The following is a 19,866-nucleotide window of genomic DNA, read 5'->3' as shown; positions in this document are numbered from 1 at the left end:
CATCTGTCCTGCAGCTCAAGGGAGGTACCAAACAGATTGAGAAGTGAGAAAACACAGCTAAGAAGTGGATAGGGCAACAATTATTTGTTGATGTTATTGAAAATGGTCAAAATGTCTATTAGAGCTATGAATGCACAGATGCACACATCTGAGTTTTCAAGAATATATCTGTGATGGCTGCCTCTGGGGACACCAGGATATTCAGAAACAGCTAAGCTGGTAGTCTGTAGATAGAGAAAAAAACAAAACCAAAACACCAACCCAACACAAAAACAATAAAACCAAGCCAACCAAACAAAAACCCACAGTAAATGAAAGCAAGAAAGCAAGCAAGCAAGTAAGAAAGAAAGGAAGAGGAAGAAAGAAAATAAGATATCCCCCCCAAAACCAACCAACCAACCAAACCCTAAACAAAAGAAAACCAAACCAAACCAACCAAAAAATCACAAACAACCAATCGAAAAAAACCAACCCAACCCAACCCAACCCAAATCTGCTATCCAGACTGAATACCAGACTGATGGCCACACTGCCAGGAAAACATTCAAGAATCCCAAAGCCAAGCAGGTCTATAGGCTGGGCTATGGGAAAGACTGCTCTCTTCACAGCAGTTCCCTGCATCCCCTATTGGAAACCTCCAAGTCTTCAGATTAACTGAACACACAGACACACACATACACCAAACTCTCAGCCATTTTCATGCCTCTGCAGGCTAACTGAAGGTTACACTCAGTAAAATACACGGTTGCACAGTTAAGGGCAAATTCTGCTGGGAAGATGGGTCTCTGACACACCATTCAACGACCACAGCTGGGATCCTGGCAAATGTGCTCAGATTGCTCTGTATGGGTTAAGCTGTTTTAGGATGACTGGTGGGTAGATCCAGTGGTGCAGCACAAAATCATTAAATGTGGTGTTTTGCTCTGCAAAGCTAATTCTGGAATGAAAAATCATGGTTTTCTTTAATAAGTGCACTTGGCTTTGGAATTTTGCTTTGTTTTGGATGAAATCCTTTCAAACACTGAGTTGCAAGAATTCTTTTTTTTTCCCTGGCGTCTCCAGGGAGTCTTGTGGTTCTATGCTGCGGAGCACTGAAACCATCAGCTCTGCCCATTCTCCTCCCTTTTTCTGCTAGATCTTCTTTCCATCTTTTTCTTTTTTTCCTTTTATTTTTTGACTGTGAAGAACAGGAGAAGATCCCCATTACCTTGCTTCACTGTTCTGTAGAAAGAATTTTAGAAGTCCTAATATCACTTAATCACAGCTTTCAGTGCCCCTGCTGCCATAAAACATTATAACAATGGGTTGGCACTTCACCAATTGTAATTTGCTGATATTACAGTCACAGTAGTGCTCAACATAATTGTCTTGCTCTACCACTGAGTTGTAAGGCTTCTTGATCTCAGTCAATACTTCTTTGGACTGGGGTCTGTTGTCAGAAATTTTGGTCTAACAGCAACCTTCCAAATACTTGGCACACCATTGCCCCCAAATTCATTCCCAGATGCTTAAATCTATTACGACACACTTTATTCTTCATTCTTCTCTATTTTATAGATAACAGCACACTTACAACTCCCAAACAGAGATAATAACAGCAGTTATTAAGAATGAAGGAGCAAGCTTGAAGACAGTAAAATAAATTTAGTTAGGACTTTGAATTCCTTGTAGGTCCAAAACTCCTCCCAGCAAGAATACAACTTCAAACCATACGGATTATTAACAAGATGTTTATTTCAGGAGAGAAGGCACCTTGAGAATCAATTTGATTATGTTGTGTTTTTCTGTAGACAAATTAAAACATAAATTATCAGCCGAAATGACTTCTACTGGAGACGAAGGGCAGCAACAAAATAAGAAAAAAACAAACAAACAAAAAGTGCGACCGCTCCCTGACAGAACATATTGTGTGTGACTCATTGTGTAAAAGTCACCATTGTGAGCTGCAAATATTTATTCCTTATATGATTGTTGCTTCTCTGAGGTTGGGAGAGAGACGACACTACAGAGGCAGCAAAAAGCCTCTCTGCAGAGAGCTGTCAGACACAGCAGGCATACAAGCATCCTCACTGGACACTTGTAGGGAATAAAGCATAAAATCCAGGCCACGTCACACTTATATGGCTCTACAGACAACCACACATAATGCTGAGATACAGACATTCTAGAACACTGCAGGGAGCAGATATATTTTGATGTCTTCGGAGAGCTTTTTGTGCTACTGCCACTAAACCATGTCTAAAAACCCTGTCTAAATGCCTTTTAAACACCTCCAGGGATGGTGACTCCAATGCCTGACAACCCTTTCTGGGAAAGAATTTTTCCTAATATCCAATCTAAACCTTCCCTAGCACAACTTGAGGCCATTTCCTCTCATCCTGTCACCTGTTACTTGAGAGAAGAGAACAACCCCCTCCATGCTACAACCTCCTTTCAGGTGGTTGCAGAGAGTGATAAGGTCTCCCCTCAGCCTCCTTTTCTCCAGACTAAACAGCCCCAGTTCCCTCAGCTGCTCCTCATCAGACTTGTGCTCCAGACCCTCACCAGCTTCGTTGCCCTTCTCTGAACTCGCTCCAGCACCTCAGTGTCTTTCTTATGATGAGGAGCCCAAAACTGAACATAGGATTCGAGGTGTAGCCTCACCAGTGCTGAATACAGTGGCACAATCACTTATTTAGTCCTGCTTGCCACACTATTCCTGATACAAGCCAGGATGCTGTTGGTCTTTTCTGGCCACTGGGGCACACTGCTGGCTCATGTTCAACTGGCTGTCAATCAACACCCCCAGATCCCTCTTTGACAGGCAGCTTTCCAGACGCTCTTCCCCAAGCCTGTAGCACTGCCTGGGGAGCCCAGGAAGATGCCTCAGGCTTTTACATGGGCCAGATGAGCCCAAGTGCTGGGAGGACAGTGGAGTTCCTGATGGGGAATTCACTGGTGGCCTCAGCAGAGTTGTGGTACACCCCTCTTTCCCACCCTCCAGTGGAATATATGTGAAAACGCTTTGTAACAGAGCACTTACGAAAGCCTTTTTACAAACATCTGTGGGAGAGGTGTGGTAGTATATTGCCAGGATGAAGTCTCACAAAAGTGGGGCCACAACAAGGATTATATCCCCTGCTGTAGCTCTGGCATGCTCAGCTCTAAGATCCTTGAGGTGACCAGCTTGTTTTCTAATCTCTGGCTGCTGTTAGTGAGGGTAAGAGCTCTTGTCTGGGCTGTGGAAGCAGCTAAGGACATTAGAATCTGCCATTAGAGAGGGGTTCTGGGCTGGAATTTGCTCTATCCGGAGTGCAGGCCTTTGGATGCCATGCAAAATCCCACACACTTCAATTGATCAGCTCACACAAGTGCAAGGCTACTTTGAGAGTTAAGCTTTGCTTATTCTGCACATTTTGCCAAGATTCTGAAAACCACTTAATGGACTTGGACACACTGAAGGAGAGTTTTTAGATTCAAGTGCTACTTGTTTAATGGATTTATTTTATAAACATTGGCATTTAGATTTTCCAAACTTCTTTGGGATTTGGCCTGGTGATTCCTTTTAATTTTTAATATAAAGTAACATCTGAAGCTGACAACAGCAGTATGATTGTATAACTCCAATAGTTGCATAAGCTCATCTCATATTCAGAACAAGGCCTCCATCCACTAGGACGTGGATAAAATAGATGGCTGATGTTTCTGTCTGGAGGATCATTTCCCTTTGGCTTTACAAACCGTGGCACAAATATGATGCCTGTGCCACCCAAGTATCTCATTTGAAAAGGCCTTTCAAGCCTCTAGATTTCAAATTTAGACAGATAAAAGATATGCATGTGTGTATATATGCAAATATATGCATAAGTGTATATAGTTGTATTTATTTTATATATGCATGTGTCTATGTATGTGCACATACACATTTCTCCATATGTTCTTCTCCCCTGGTGCTGGCTACCTGGCTGTTTGCATCTCTTTAGAAACTTCCAGTATTGCTGTTCTGACTCTGCACAGTGCTATCTCCTGCTCCTCTATGGCCACCCTGGATGTGCTAGTGCCTGGAGAACTTCAGTGAGACATCATTGCACATGTTCCCAACGGAATGTTCCCCTGAGGCTTCGAGCCCCTCACCCTGTGAGAGCAGTAATTAAGGAGAACACATACCTAGGGGCTGGAGAGGGATGAGGGTGCTGTATAATGTGCAGGCAGTGCAAGCACTTACAGCATGCAGGTGAAACTAGAGCTGGGGAAAGGTGGTGGGTTGCAACATTGGCTGGCTGCGCAGAGTTCCCCAGTTCACTCTTTCTGCAGCAAAGTTCAGGACAGTAACACCTCACTCCCCCACAACAAGAAAGAGAAAGGACAAAGGATGACATCTGGAAGAAACCCAGCTTTCTTATTTAAGCACAACAAACTGAAAATGTCTTACGTGTTCAGAATAGAAGAAAACTAGTCATTAACTTATTTGAGGCAGCTGGTTTCCCAATAATGGCTCCTACACATTCTGGTTTTAATATTATTGTTCTTGTCAACTGCGGGAACGCAATATATATTAATGATGGTTTATTCCAAATTGGTCATTGTCGGAGTTAATAATTAGGTAGTCAGGCACTAATTAGCTCTGTTTTGTCTCAAATCATTAACTAAGAAATCTGGAGAAGTAATTTGGGAGGCAGGCATCAGAGCCACACACAATAGGGTGGGCTACACCGTGGGCACAAGAGACGCTTCACTCCAGAGAGTGGCACCAGTCTATGCCTGGGAGCACAGTCACAGTATCACAGTATCACAGTATCACAGTATCACAGTATCACAGTATCACAGTATCACAATATCACAGTATGTTTGGGATTGGAAGGGACCTCAAAAGATCATCTAGTCCAATCCCCCTGCTGGAGCAGGAACGCCTAGGTGAGGTCGCACAGGAACATGTCCAGGCGGGTTTTGAATGCCTCCAGAGAAGGAGATTCCACAATCCCTCTGGGCAGCCTGTTCCAGTGCTCTGGCACCCTCACTGAGAGGAAGTTTTTTCTCAAATTTAAGTGGAACCTCTTGTGTTCCAGTTTGAACACATTACCCCTTGTCCTATCATTGTTTGCCACCGAGAAGAGCCTGGCTCCATCCTCATGGCACTCACCCTTTATATATTTATAAACATTAATGAGGTCACCCCTCAGTCTCCTCTTCTCCAAACTAAAGAGACCCAGCTCCCTCAGCCTTTCCTCATAAGGGAGGTGCTCCACTCCCTTAATCATCTTTGTTGCCCTGCGCTGGACTCTCTCCAGCAGTTCCCTGTCCTTCTTGAACTGAGGGGCCCAGAACTGGACACAATATTCCAGATGTGGTCTCACCAGGGCAGAGTAGAGGGGAAGGAGGACCTCTCTCGATCTACTAACCACCCCCCTTGTAATACACCCCAGGATGCCATTGGCCTTCCTGGCCACAAGGGCACAGTGCTGGCTCATGGTCATCCTGTTGTCCACCAGGACCCCCAGGTCCCTTTCCCCTACACTGCTCTCTAATATGTAATTTCCCAACCTGTACTGGAACCTGGGGTTGTTCCTGCCCAGATGCAGGACTCTACACTTTTCCTTGTTAAATTTCATTAGGTTATTCCTCGTCCAACTCTCCCATTTGTCCAGGTCCCGCTGGATGGCAGTACAGCCTTCTGGCGTGTCAGCCACTCCTCCCAGCTTGGTGTCATCAGCAAACTTGCTGATAGTACACTCTATTCCCTCGTCTAAATCGTTAATGAATATATTGAATAATACTGGCCCCAGTACAGACCCCTGAGGCACTCCACTAGATACTGGCCTCCAACTAGACTCCGTACCATTGACTACCACTCTCTGGCTTCTCTCCTTAAGCCAGTTTGTAACCCACCTCACTACTCTATTGTCTAGACCACACCTCCTCAACTTAGCTGTGAGGATGCTGTGGGAGACTATGTCAAAGGCTTTACTGAAGTCAAGATAGACCACATCCACTGCTCTGCCATCATCCATCCACCTTGTTACATTCTCATAAAAGGCTATGAGGTTGGTCACACATGACCTACCCTTGGTAAAGCCATTCTGACTGCCCCTAATAACCCTCTTATCCTTGATGTGCCTTGAGATGGCACCAAGGATAAGCTGTTCCATTACTTTCCCAGGGACAGAGGTGAGGCTGACCGGTCTATTATTACCCAGGTCCTCCTTCTTGCCCTTTTTGAAGATTGGAGTGACATTTGCTTTCCTCCAATCCTCGGGCACCTCTCCCATTTCCTAAGACTTGGCAAAGATGATGGAGAGCGGTCCAGCAATGACTTCAGCCAGCTCCCTCAGCACCCGCAGATGCATCCCATCTGGACCCATGGATTGATGGATGTCCAGACTATTTAATTGCTCCTTAACCCAGTCCTCATCGACTAAAGCAAACTCCTCCATTGACCTGGCTTCATCCGGGGTCTCAGGGATACAGGGCTCAGCCTTCACTTTGAGTACCAGATGCAGAAAGGCAGCACCTTGAAAAAATACATATGCATATGGTGCCTGTCTGTTCTTTGCACCTCTAGTTCACCCACGAAGGAGAAAAGCTCCTTGAAGGCACCACCTGGCATCTGGACAACAGAGTTTCTCCAATGGGGCCACCATGGGCCACCACTGCTGGCTGCTGCTCTTCTCCTGAGTGGCATCCAGCTGGACTGACACCAGCAAGAAGGCAGGCAGCAGTGGGAAGAGGTGGCACAACTGGTCTGCTTGGAGGATGTGGAGACTCTGCATTCACTCTGAAATAAACCTTCCATGGAACTGACTGCATGGAAGTCCTCAGGGCAAGGGTGGGTGCAGTGCACAGTGGATGACGGACCTTGGGCACATGGGTGGAACTGCCCAAGCTCCTGCTGGGACAGCAGCCCCCCTCTGAAGGTCTGTGCTTTCAGGGCATGGCTGAGCCTGCACCGCTGCTCCCCACCTGAGAGCAGCACCCACCTCTCCTCAGGTGCGTGCAAGATGCCCCACCTGAAATCATCCTCCCCTATTTTCCCTACATATTGTGGAGATTACACCAGAAATGCTACATGGAAAGCCTTCAACTGTACTTCAGGGCATATATTTTGCTGGCCACTTTAAACTGAATTGAATGTATCCTCACAGTGCCTTAGGGGTCTGCAACCAAAAAAAAACCCCATTTTCAGTTATTCTGGTACTATTTGTTCTCACTTAATAATTTTAAAGGCTATCCTGCCTTTGTGGGCACAAAAAAACCACCGCAAGATGTCAAGAACAACAACCGCCACCACCTGTTATGAACTTACCTCAACATAGAGGATAGGAAAAATGCCAATCTTGTCACCCAGCATTCCTTCTGCCCAGTTATCATCTACCCTCCTGATGACCGTCAAAATTTCATCCTAAAATCAGAGATACATAAAATGCAAAATCAGATTTTTGTCAGTAGAACAATGACAGTTTTTCGTTATCCACATGACAGCTCAGGGAGAGTACACAGAGGAGCCCATAAGCCAGGTAAAAACGTTCCCTGAGTCCTGGTGCAGCAGCATCCTTGGCCCAGCAGCCCATCCCAGGCATCCCATCCAGAGTGCACTGAAGAACTTTGCAGACCTATGCAGCTGATGCTGGCTGCCAGCAGCTCCAAGGGTCTGGTCACAGCAGGTGAGAATAAGTAACTCCTGGCTTCATTGCAGGGAGAGGGGGAATGTTTGACTCAGGAGGCCACCTCTAACCCAAAGGTGAAAACCTTCTAGCACAGAGCTGCCCCTGTCCATCTGAGAGGCCATTATGGTGTTTGGCTGCTCCAGAAGACAATTCAAAGGGACGCACCAGTAGAGCACAGGTAGTTCTCAAAACACTTCCAACAAGAAGCATAAGGTATAGCAGGAGGTGCTCAGCAACTATCCTGCACTGCTGATGCACTGAATGTCAGTTTTCCTTTTTTAAAAAAAAATTTAGGAGGGAAAAGTGCAAAGCAGGTAAAAATACAATGATAACATAATAAAAAAGTTGCACCCAATTGCTGGATCAGCTTCAGTATAGATACAAGTTTGTGTTCTAAAACCAATGGCATTTTAATATTATATTTAATCTAAGGGATCTTAGATTTCAGCTGATGATGAACTTTTTCGTGATTTTAAACCAGGAGATTAAGAAAAGTGCAGCTAATATCCATATTGCTCAAAGTTGCTCTTGGTAAAACCTAGAACATAACAGTCACCACAAAAGCTCAAGTGAGTAGAACCAAGCCCTGAGTTTTCCCAGTATGAGATGCTCAACTTGCCATTGCATTTCTGCCACCACTTCCATCTGCTGGGGCTGTCACACCAAACCCAGCCTTGAGCTAGCAGGGCTACAAAGGCTGCAGAAGGCACCTCTCTCTGCGGGGCACCGCCTGGATGCCCAGATCTCCTATGGCCTAAGGAAAGGAATGGGCTGAGAGAAGCTGTGAAGAGAAGTTTGCTGACAACATTCATTCCCTCATGGTGCCCAGTCTTCGTCCGTTCCACTGCACAGATGTATAACAAAGAAGAAAACATCTTCCTCCAGAAAACTGAGACTGGAGGCATTCAAGACCTGCCTGGGCGCCTTCCTGTATAACCTCATCTAGGTGTTCCTTTCAAGGTCCCTTCCAATCCCTAACTTTCTGTGATTCTGTGTGATTCAGTGAGTTTCCTGCCATTCTCACTTTATTTCCACCACTCACTCTAGGAAAATAAGACCTACATATGGTCTATCACCCTCCAAGTAACAAGCTATCCACGTTAACTGGTCACGCAAGGGAAGATTTTTTTTTGCAGATACTTCTCATATAGAAAAAACCCCACAAATTCCTGACCTAGGATGTTCTGACTATGGATTTACGTTGATAGAAAATGACCAGAACAGGGATGTGATATGATGTACTTTGCAGTTTTTGAACATGTGCATTTTGAACATGTGCTCTTGGAAATAGTTTAAATGTTTCATTTGAATTATTCATCTGAATGATCCATTAGGGGAAAGCTCAGAGAAACAGCCACAGACTGAGACCTTCAGCTATTTATTACAGCTGGAAGGATGCAAAAAGAATTTGTGCATTTAATTTCCTGAAGAAACAGATAGCGTTCCCTTCCAAAGCCCTGTCTGCACAGACCATTTTTGATCTGTGTAAAGAACTGACAGCAATACAACTCTGCAAAGTTTCCATATGCTCTTACAAAAGACTGATTATCATAAATTTAGAATCTAGGTAAAGGGGGTAAGTGAGGAAAATAAAAGATTGCGTTGCTTCAAGAACCTGCTACGAGTGTTCCTATTTTCTATATTTGTTCAGCTATTTTCTTAAAAGATTTCTTAAAAACCTGGAGTGGGATGGGTCTACACTTTCACCATATTTTTATGTATGCATGTATGTGCATACATGTGTGTATGCATGTATAAGTGTAGGTGTGTATATATAAGTGTATGTGTGTATATATACATATATTTGCATATATATGCACATGAACAATAAGAAATGAAGAGAAATTTTTAAGCTGTAAAACCCCAGAAGCACTTGCAAAGATTTTCTTAGAGGCACCCTGCAATCTCCAACTGCAGAGCAGGCTGGACAGGCACCTGGCAAGAAAGGTTTATCCTTACTCGATCCTGCCCAAGGATGGGGCAGGGAACAAGTGACATTTGAAGATTCATTCTAACTTAACTTTCTACAGACCTACGGAATCTGGAAGCACTTCCATAGACTGACCTCAGTTTGGGTCTGCCAAGTCTGGCTGCTGAATGTGGTCATATATGAGAAAATCAGACAGCTGCACAGTCTGAGATATGCTGACATTAAAAATGTGTATCTTTCTGGGAGAGCAAAGTGCAAATCCTTGAGAATGCTTTCCATTACAGAATTAGTTTTCAGAAGCGTGTTGAAAATCTCCAGGAATTAAAGCAAATCCTGAAACATCTCTTGAAATTCTTTATTAATAGAAAGTTTCTTTGAATTTGCAGCCCACAACATCATTCTATGCACTGGACTGGTGAAAGCTTCAGCATGAACTATTTTAGTACCTTAAATTAGTTGGATAGCTGTGCTACTTATAAATTCCTAGAAAGGTTCCCAAAAGGATCATGAATAGTAAAGAGCCACAGATCTCTTGGCATACCACTTCAACTTTCTGAACTTCACTGTTTCACATGTACTAAATTGATTTTCAGGCAGCATAAAGGAATCCAAGCCTCAAATCTCATTTCAAAAGCCAATGGTATCCACTGTAGTTCAACAAAGATACCTTGTGCTCTTTGTGTGTCTATTGCTAAAGTCACTAATTATTTGCTCTTTCCTACTTGCAAAAGTCTCTCTTTGTTCTTCAGAATCGGGCAGCCTTGCAACAGGCACGTGGGAGATGCAGTTCCAGTTTATAACCATTATCAGAAAGAAAGTCAAAGATAAATCACTTACAAAGCAATCTGATTGACGGAGAAATGAACCCTTTTGCTGAGAAAACAGCACAAAATTGTGTCCAATAACAGTCATGATTTACAGCCTGATTTTTACTGTTGTTATTAATGGCCATTAACGCAGCAATACAAAGCAGATGCATCTGCAATTCTGCTGAGATAACAACCCCATCTAGAGCACTGGGGAGATCTCTGCCATGGCAGGATGGCATTGTGCAGTGCTTGGTGCACCCACCGATGACACTTGCCAGCTGCTGTGAGCATCCCAACCTCCGGCTGCCACCAAGATGGTCCCTCTGTGCACAGAAACTGCTGCTGGAACGGAGTGCTAAGAGGCTGGAATGTTGCGCTGCAGCCAGGAACCAGTACTGGATGTGGTGTCTCCAAGACTGGCACAACACTTGTTAAAGACTGCTGCGGGCTGGGAATGAAAGTGTTGGAAAATGAAGGAAATAGCTGATGCTATTAAAAACGTGATGAGTAATAAAGCATGGAGAACAGTTGATGCTACCTTGGCAGGTTTGAGACTCAGCCTTCAAAGTGCCACATGAACTCAGACATGCAAAGGGTGGTCCAACACCAAAAAACAAAATTGTGGGTCAAATTTGGACTCAGTCTAGGGCTGGAGAAACTACACAAACAGCTAATAATGCAATTACTCCAGATTTGCACTGCTATATCTAAAAGCAGAGCCCTCTTGTGCATGGCTTATACTGGAGAGCATGTAGCCCAAGGGAGGATGGGTTATTTTTTAAAACAGAGACAGCACCAGCCCAGGCTCATACTGGGATATCACATAAGGAGACACTAGAACACCAAGTTAAATGAGTATATCCTGAGGGCACACAATGAAACTCTGTAGGCCACATACTGATTGCAGCCACACTAGTGGACATCAGGAGTAGCACTTCTGAAGCTCCTGAAGTTACACTGCTGCAGTGCTGATTCAAGGCTGGAAACCATTGTTATAGAGAGCAAAACAACGGCTAACTGGCTGATTTGGCTGATCACTGCCAAACACTGAGGAAAAATATGTCAAGTTAATGTTTCATCTTGCAGTCACTGCAGAGGAGGGAACAGTGGTGGGACCCTGTGCCTCCCCATAGGGCTGCTTTGGGAGGAGGAGTTAGAGGGAGCAGTCCACATGGCGTAACAGAATGACAGGTTGGAGCTCACTTTGTTGCACTGGATACTCAAGACAGAAGTTTCTCTGTCCCTTCTAGTTTTATAATACACATACAAAATTATTATATTTGTTTTATCTTTGGCCTTTCATCTGCAGAGCATTGTTTGTACAGGAGGTGCAAATGGGTAAATGGAAGAAGCCCTGTGCAGCACCGCTCATTGATCTTCATTTCCTTGCAATCCACCTCTGGAATAAGGGGACATTTTAATTTTGAAAAAACCAAACCAAACCAAACCAAACCAAACCAAACCAACAAACAAAAACTAGTGAGAGGAAACCTCAAATAGCCTTCCTTTGTTTTCTTTTACTGCACTGGCAGATATTCTGACTGCATTGTAACAAAGGGGACGGGGAAAAACAAAGTCTAGTGAAAGAGCAACAAAATATCATGGTGCAGACAATCCCTATGTTTGAGTCCTCTTCTTGTAGTTTCTCTTCAGAAGAAAACTCTTCTTTATTATATAAGTACAGTCCAATTATGAGTGTCTGATAGCATTAAATGAGTTGCAGGACACAAATAGGCTATACCAATTTGTATAAACTGTATGCCAGTTCAACCCCTCTACCTCAGAAAGAATAAAGAGCATAAAAGAAATTGAGATCGGATCCAGCATCTTCAGATGCAAAGAGACATTCAAATGATGAATACTGCTCCGAGTGACAAATCACATCTACAGCAACACAGTGCTCATGACTCTGTTGCAGAGGAATTTACTGCATCAGCAGATGATCTAAAATCTGGGCTAAATAGGAACCTTCATCAGCACAGGTGACAGCTAAAATTAGTGCCGGGAAAACCGATGAAAACATGACAGTAAAGTCCCGAGATGAAAAATAGATTATTCACTGTCAGGGAGAACAATAGGCAAGACATAAAAACAGTTACAAGGTGACAGTGCACGTAGTGGAAGGAGCTTAAGAAGAAAATAGTGGTAGAAGAGAAACCAAACCCCCTTGAGGAAAACACAGTCATCAGGGATAAAAGAATGCAGACAGTAACACGAGGAGTGAAAAAAAGAGGAAAATTGAGGGATTGAGAGTAAAGCTGTACAGCAGAAAGAAATGCTCCATGTGAGAATGACATTGGACAGCCAAGAAAATGAGAATTATCAGTACACAAAGACAGTTGTTGTAAGGGAGGTATACTAATATATGGCAGCAAATATATCAGATACAAAAGTGCCTAGGAAAGGATGTGCTGTAACAAAAAAGACCACAACTGGCTGCCATACCTATTAAGTTTCTCAGATCAAGCAAGCAATGAATAAGCAGGCAAGGAAGCTTGCTTCTCAGAGAAGTCACCTTTGTAACTCTGGACAAGCAGCGAGGAAAACAATGCACCAGCAAAATATATATTTACTGATAGGATCTCAAAGGTAACTTCTGGCTAGCTTTCTGGCAGTGCATAGCTGCCGCTTCTCACTAAGCAGCCCACTTTCTCACAGAGATTCACAGCTCCAGGGAGGCTGGAGACTCGCAGGGTTTGCACTGTGTGCAAACACTTTGCTTGCTATGGAGCAAAAGCGCTTACAAATCTTTTGTTAAATAAATATGAGAAAGTATACATTCTAGGAAATTGCGTTCTGCTGAGAAACATTGTATGAGTGAAAAAGATGTCACATTCAGCAAGAAAATTATATGCTGCAAATAATTCATTCAGCTATAATAAGTAGCCTCAAAAGAGGAGGTCAGTAAAATCCTAGTGAAGGATATTTTTGTCATCTATTTCATATTCATTTCCAGCATAACTGTTATTACTTTATGTGATACTATAACAAACACAGACAGCTGAAATAAAACAGAAAATGACAATGAACAGGTTCTCCGTGGCATTCAGTGCCATAAATTAACATTAGGGGATATGCTTTATTTTACTGTGAGTTTCTTGATATCCGTGAAGCCCATCTAAGGTCAACATAAATTGCTAGGGCGGGGGAGACAGAAAGCAGGTGGGGAGGTGGGGGAGAAGAAGAAAACATGACATTTTAAATCCAAAGGAAATTACAATATCTCAGTTTTCTCTCATTCCAAATGGAATTTATGAAACATTTTGATTTTAAGAAAACAAAGATTTTTTTTTTTTTAAATGTCTGCTTTTTAATGTCTTTATGTTCTTAAAATAGGAAATACTGTGATATATAATGATAGTGTATTTCAACTGCTAATTGGTATATGGTATGTTGCAACATATATTTTGAAGCTGAATGGCATTTTAAAATGCTGGAACATCTGATTCAATGAGGAACGTTAAAAGACACATTTCCATTAGATTTTTTTCTGAAATTGAGTCGTCCTTGCAGAACATTTCAATGCTGATGAAATGTGTGCTTTTCAGACAGAAAAATTTTCTCAGAAAGTGCGTAGCCAGTTGTACTTGTTGAGTTTCACTGGCTTTACACCAACCTTGCTGTTCATGGCAGGACCTATCTCACTGGCTTCTCCTTTAGACAAAAGAGGAGCAATTTCCCAATGATGCTAACACAGGACTTGCCCCCAAGCCCACAGGACTTGCTTTATGTCCAGCGCATCCTGCAGCACGGCTGCTCCAGAGGACATCCCAGGGCCACCGAGAAGGCTCTGCCTCTGCAGGGAGGAGGATGTACAAGTTGGGAGAAGTCAATGTCCTTCAGCACGTTACGTGAGGGGACATCCCACTTAATAAAGGAAACTCAGCCCTGTCAGCCTGTCCCCACTAGGCTGCCTGAGCTCAAGTGCTTCAATTTGCTCACACAAGAAACCAGTTGAAAGAAATAAATGGAGTGCAGGGGGTTCCTGGGCAGAGCTGACTGGGGAGGCCAGGCAGATGTCCCACCAGTCCCAGCATCACTGTACTCCAGGCTCAGCTGCCAGCACCTCACACACCCCATCACTCCCTACAGGAACAGCTTTCCAAACTTTCAAAGAGAAAAACCTCTTCCCCTACCTTGGTGAAGGTCAGGCAGTCCTTGTCTTGATCCTTATCCTTTATTTCAAAGTCGTAAAGTGCTTTGCCCTGAGGTGGAGCTTGCGGGAGGGGCTTGATACACTGGATGTAGCTGGCGGGGAAGAAGCCGTGGTTCCCATTGAGCTCCCCGTGGTACCAGTTCTCATCCACCTTCCGCCGCAGTATGATGATGTCTCCCTTGTTAAACTTGAGGTCACCGGGCTCTTTTCCCTCATAGGTGTAGAGGGCTTTGCCATAAGGAAGCTGAGAAACACTCTGGGGAAACAAAATATGCAACACCTTTAAGTAAACTCCAGCCAGAACTAATTTCATTTTAAAAGCAGCTAGAAGCAAACGGGTCATCTATGACCAAATTACCCCAATGGCTGCAGTGGCTGCTATGTAATACCATACCCTGGATCTTAGTGGAAAATTAAGGTGCGTGTGATGGGAAGACGGAGAAGGTGTGCTATGTCAGAGGAAGCACTGCAGTTCTCTAGAAGCCCAGTTGAAACCCACAGAACCTCATACACTATGACGTAGTATCTGTTAATTTGCAAAATACCCTATGTAAGTAGCACTTTGTGTTTAAAAAGTAAAGCCTGACAAGTCTAAAGGTAAAAAATTAGACATTTTGACCTTCAGGGTTGCTTTGGTTTCTGACGCTCAGAAGATAAACAAAACAAAACAAGCTTGGTTGGCAAGTTGAAAATTTTTCATTGTGTTTGTTTGAGCAACTCCAAATATTTTTGAGTTTGGAACTTTTAGTTTAGCTTTTGATTTTGTAATCAAATACTCTCGCTTCTTTCAAAATCCCCAAGTCTCATGCTGCTCACTGAGGGCTACTGTAAACAGTTATAATATTCTTTGTTGCTTATGAATTAATGTCCCTGCGGAAAAGCAGAACAGGCAGAATGCCTCAAATCTTTATTTTAGAACTAAAAAAGAGATCTGAGGCTTTCACTCTCATTAAAAGAAAGAAACAAACTTTAGAAAAAAAATCACAGCACAAGAAAAAAAAAGGCCTAAAAAATTAATAGTTTGGTGTGATAGAAAAGAGAAACCTGTTTGATGGAAACTACCTGACTGTGAAGAATTCTTCCCAGAGTTTACTTTGGTCTGGTGCAAGATTATCTCACCGAGGCTGCAACTGCACAGGGTATTTTTTGGTGGAATCAATTTATACAGCCCTTGCCTTCCTTGGGTACTTGCTCCCCTTCTTGCTGAATCCCACAGAGCAGGGAGAAACTGTGTTGGACACAACTGTCTGCTGCCTTGGCCCCATAATAGCTCTTTAACCTATACTGGAGGAGAAACAGGGCATTGCTGTATTGTCGTATGCCAGTTTTAATTTTATTAAGCTTGAGCTATGAGTCAGCTTGCAAGCCTCAGCACAAATATGTAGTAGCACATACCACAGAGAATGTTAAAGGGGTCCTGTAAAGTCAGCCTTTCATAAGACTCTTTATTTCAGAGATGTATTTATAAAAATGACATGGTTTTCTGTTGCATATATATGTTTATGAGTAGTCTCTTCCCCACTCTGTACACTGACTGTCAATGGGGTGTCCTACAAGGATGATGAAAAAGTAAATGTTTAATAAAACACCCTGGTATTCTCCTGGGTGTTCCTTATGTCTGTACTTTAGGATGACATTCCTGTGCATATGAACAGCACTTGGATGCTTTCTGCAAGGAAAATGGTGGGGTGGCCCAGCAGAAACCCTCCATTTCCCTACCCCAGCCAGAAAAGGAGATGCTGGGATGACTTTTTATGGTATTTGTTAAAGCAACAAACAGAGGTATTTTTCCATCCTGATGGGTGCATTAAATGGACCTGCTCTGGTCTGGCATGTTTTATGCTCTTACACCTGCATCTTTCGGCAGGACAAGGAGAAGCACCAGCCCACTGTCTGTGCTGCCTCCATGGGCAGCCTCCCCTGCCTGCTCCTGAGCACCAGATGGTCACTGCAGCAGGCAAATACCTTGCTGTGCAAAACGTAAGTTTCTTGAGTGCACCTTCACACTCTAACTCATTTTGTTAGGAAAGGCTTTAGTAGCTGTGCAGGTCTTAGAAAGCCCGCGCAACAGATCTTCTTGCCTACAGCACATAAGGAAGGAGGCAGTCAGGCAGGCACAGCTCTACAGAGCACTGTCTGGGCTGTCTGGACAGGGATTTAATTTCATTCAGATGTGTCCCGAGCTCTCAGTTTTCTCACCAATTTACAGTTCCTCTCTTTTTTTCTCCGTATTCTTTGGATTTTGCTGCATCTGAACGAAGGTACCCAATTAAAGACTGGTATTTTGGAAGCACCTCCACATGTAACAAAAAAAAAAGCATGAAAACAGAAAAGCAACAGCCAGCTAACAAAGCATGCATCAGTCTCTGCCAAATCAGTGGCAGCACCCTACTGATCTTTTTCTCTCTGCCAGGATGATTATTTGCCTTGGAACCAAAGCTTTGCCCAACTCCCCATGATTTTAAAGATTCAGCATATGATGCTATCAAACTACTATTGCATTACGTATGTGAAACTAGAAAAAAAAAATATTAAGCTGAAAGACTTGTAAGCCTTGTAGTAATTTAGAAACAAAAGATTCATTACTTTAACTCATGCTGGGAGAAGACAATTTATCAAACACCGAGTAAGACTTCTGCCAGGTGTGCGCTGAACCACTGCTGATTCAGGCACACGCCTGGCAAGCACGCTCTGTATCGCTTGCCCTGGATGGGGCCTTACTATTCCCAAGATCTCTGTAGCAATTCAAGGTCAGATCACTTTCTTTACTTTTTAACCACTTTCTCTTCCCAAGCCTCATTCTACTGGGTAAAAAGTCGACAAACTCCAGAGCTACAGAAAAAGAAACTGGATTTTATTCAGTCTCACACATCATCAATAAAATTCTTATGCAACACATGCTGGGCTTTTATTGCTAATTAATTGAACTGGCTAGAAGATGATTCAGGTGCTTGTTTATATGTTCAGCAGATAAAAGTGCAGACTTCTAGGCAAAACAAACAAAGTGCAAGGCGAAAATTTTAACCTGAAATCTGGCACAGTTTTATTTGGAGACCCTGATGTGGCACCCCAGGGAATTTGCAGTTTGGGTGCGTGTATTCCTGTTCTCTTTCAAAGACTTTTAGTTATGGACCATGTTAACTGGGGACTGTCCTACACAGAGATCTGTGCATAAGGTATTTAAACTACAACTGCCAGTGGGAAGGTGCTTCCAAAATAAAATGTGTCAATTATCAGCTACAGCTTTTGTAATTCTGAGCAACAGCTTTTCAACTAAATAATATGTAGAGGCATTTTTAAAAACCGAACATGTTGTTTAGTGGAAAAGACACCCTGCTATTGAAAAATTGCTGCAATTGAGGCACGTCCCAGCCTTTCTGTAAGGCCAGAAGTACCCATTTTGATTTAAACATCCCAGCTAAAGCTTGCATTTACTTTGGCTCAAGCAGAGGTAAAGAAATGACAGGGTCCTCTAACTCTTTTCAAATAAATCTGCTTTTCCCGTTCTAAAGCTCTAAGTGTCTGCTCCAAACGACCAAAGAGAGAAATTCAATATTACAGTTACCTCAAAAAATCCAAAATAAACCCTTTAACTTTCTTTCTGATATCTTCTGACCAAAAAGTCCAGCTTTCAGTGGACTTTCAGTGGTCGGATTATATTAATAAATCCTGGTCCCTAAGAAGCATATTTTGGGAAGTTTCCCATTATTGATCCTACTTTTGCTTAATCCATAAGCAGGAAGCAAATCAGATTCAGAAAGCTCCTCTTATCTACACCTAAAAGGAGTGAGCATTAAACATATTTCAGAAATAAATAGAAGAAAAAATGATCACTTCTGCTCTTTACTAGCTGTAATGCCACTCCTCATCAACAGTTAGGTGATTCTTAGAAATCTTCTTGTGATCCTACGATTATCTCCTTCTTTGCCAAATCTTTATAGAGTGCAATTCTGGCCTAATCACCCTGCTTTTCTTCACTTGTCTCCCCCAATTCGAAGGGGAAGGTAGTGTCCAGGACTGACCTCAGGCTCAAGAGCAAACCCCCTGAGCCCTCCTGATTTTCTGTTTAAAATCTCTGCCCAATGCCCTGTGCTATTTCCCCTCAGCTTTTTCTTCCACACAACCGCATTTCAGTCAGACATCATAATCTTCAGTGTGCCCAGGTGGTTCTTCTTACAAAATCTTCTAACCTAAAACAGGCTGCAAAGTGTAATCTAAGGGATCAGACTAAAGAAAAGCAGAGGCAGGCTACAGTTTTGGTGGAGGGCAGTGATAAGCACATAGAAATATCCCTCCAGCAACTACAGGAGTGCTTACACCTCCCTCTTGGCCCCTGTTTTGGCTGAGTTATCCCCTCTTCACCCCTCTTCTGCTGCTCCTGCACCTGGGCAACAATGCAGCACCAGACAGTGGACACCACAGAGCCACGGTGCTCCCCTTCACCATCCTCTTCTTTCCCTGCTCTTTAGCCAAAGCACCTTCTCAGCTGTGTTCCCATCTTGGGGTCTTCTGTGACACCCCATCCCAGGAGGGAAGCTGTCCTTCCCAGCCTGGCGCCAGCAGTATCGTGCTTCTCCTCTCCCCACAGCACCTGGCTTTGCTGCGGCCTCCCCCATATTTGGGGATGGACATGGGAGCAGCCTGGATGCCCTGTGAGGAGCACAGCGGAGACCACCACCCCACTATCTCCCTCCAAGGCAGGTCTTGACCTGTGTTCCTGCTCTGAGGAACACCTGCCATCACCCCCCATTCTCATCTGTGATGAGATCCAGTCAGGCATAACACAGGCGGCTGCAAAATTAAATGGCTTCTGCATCTGACTGTATCAAGAAATTGATTTGCACTGTTGATTTATTGTTAGGTTAACTGGAATTCAGCTATGATGTGTATTACATTTCAGAACTCTGTGTGGGTGTGTATAGAAATAAAGAATGTAAGAAAGAAAGGAAGGAAGGAAGGAATGAAGTCACAGTCAATGGCAATGGCCAGTTTCTTTTTCCTGCCAGTAAATCCACGTTGGCACGATGCTGAATGCTGCCAAAGGTTTCTTTTCTATTTCAGCAATCAATACTGACGTAAAAGCCTGAAGCGTTAATATGCTGAAAACCCCCTTACAGAAGACTTAATGATATGTTGGCAACTCAATCATTCTGAATTTGTGTTTCAGCAATGTCAAATGGCAGCAGTTAAGCAGAAACCTGCTGGCAAATTGACAAACAGCAGCCATGAAGCAATTAAATGGAAACACTGGAGAATTTTTTGTTACGTATCCTGAAGAACAAAAGGAAGAGAAAAAAACCTGAACTTGCTTGTTTCCAATAAATTCTCCCA

General features: G+C 43.4%; 1 protein-coding gene across 1 annotated transcript in view; it reads right to left on the bottom strand.

Moving 5' to 3' along the window:
• The window catches only part of SH3RF3 (SH3 domain containing ring finger 3), a gene marked incomplete at its 3' end in the record, with an annotated part of 251,390 nt that overhangs the window by 77,428 nt on the left and 154,096 nt on the right, over positions 1-19,866 (bottom strand). The window contains exons 2-3 of the mRNA XM_080346431.1: positions 14,516-14,791; positions 7,280-7,375 (exon numbers count right to left, since the gene is read on the bottom strand). Of these exons, the coding sequence (XP_080202557.1) occupies positions 7,280-7,375; positions 14,516-14,791 (372 nt within the window). The remainder of the gene's footprint in view (positions 1-7,279; positions 7,376-14,515; positions 14,792-19,866) is intronic.

The sequence above is a fragment of the Nesoenas mayeri genome, assembly GCF_963082525.1.
Source record: "Nesoenas mayeri genome assembly, chromosome: 1".
NCBI lineage: Eukaryota > Metazoa > Chordata > Aves > Columbiformes > Columbidae > Nesoenas > Nesoenas mayeri.
Note: the sequence above shows the minus strand (reverse complement) of the source record. Positions and strands in the feature narration are given on the sequence as shown.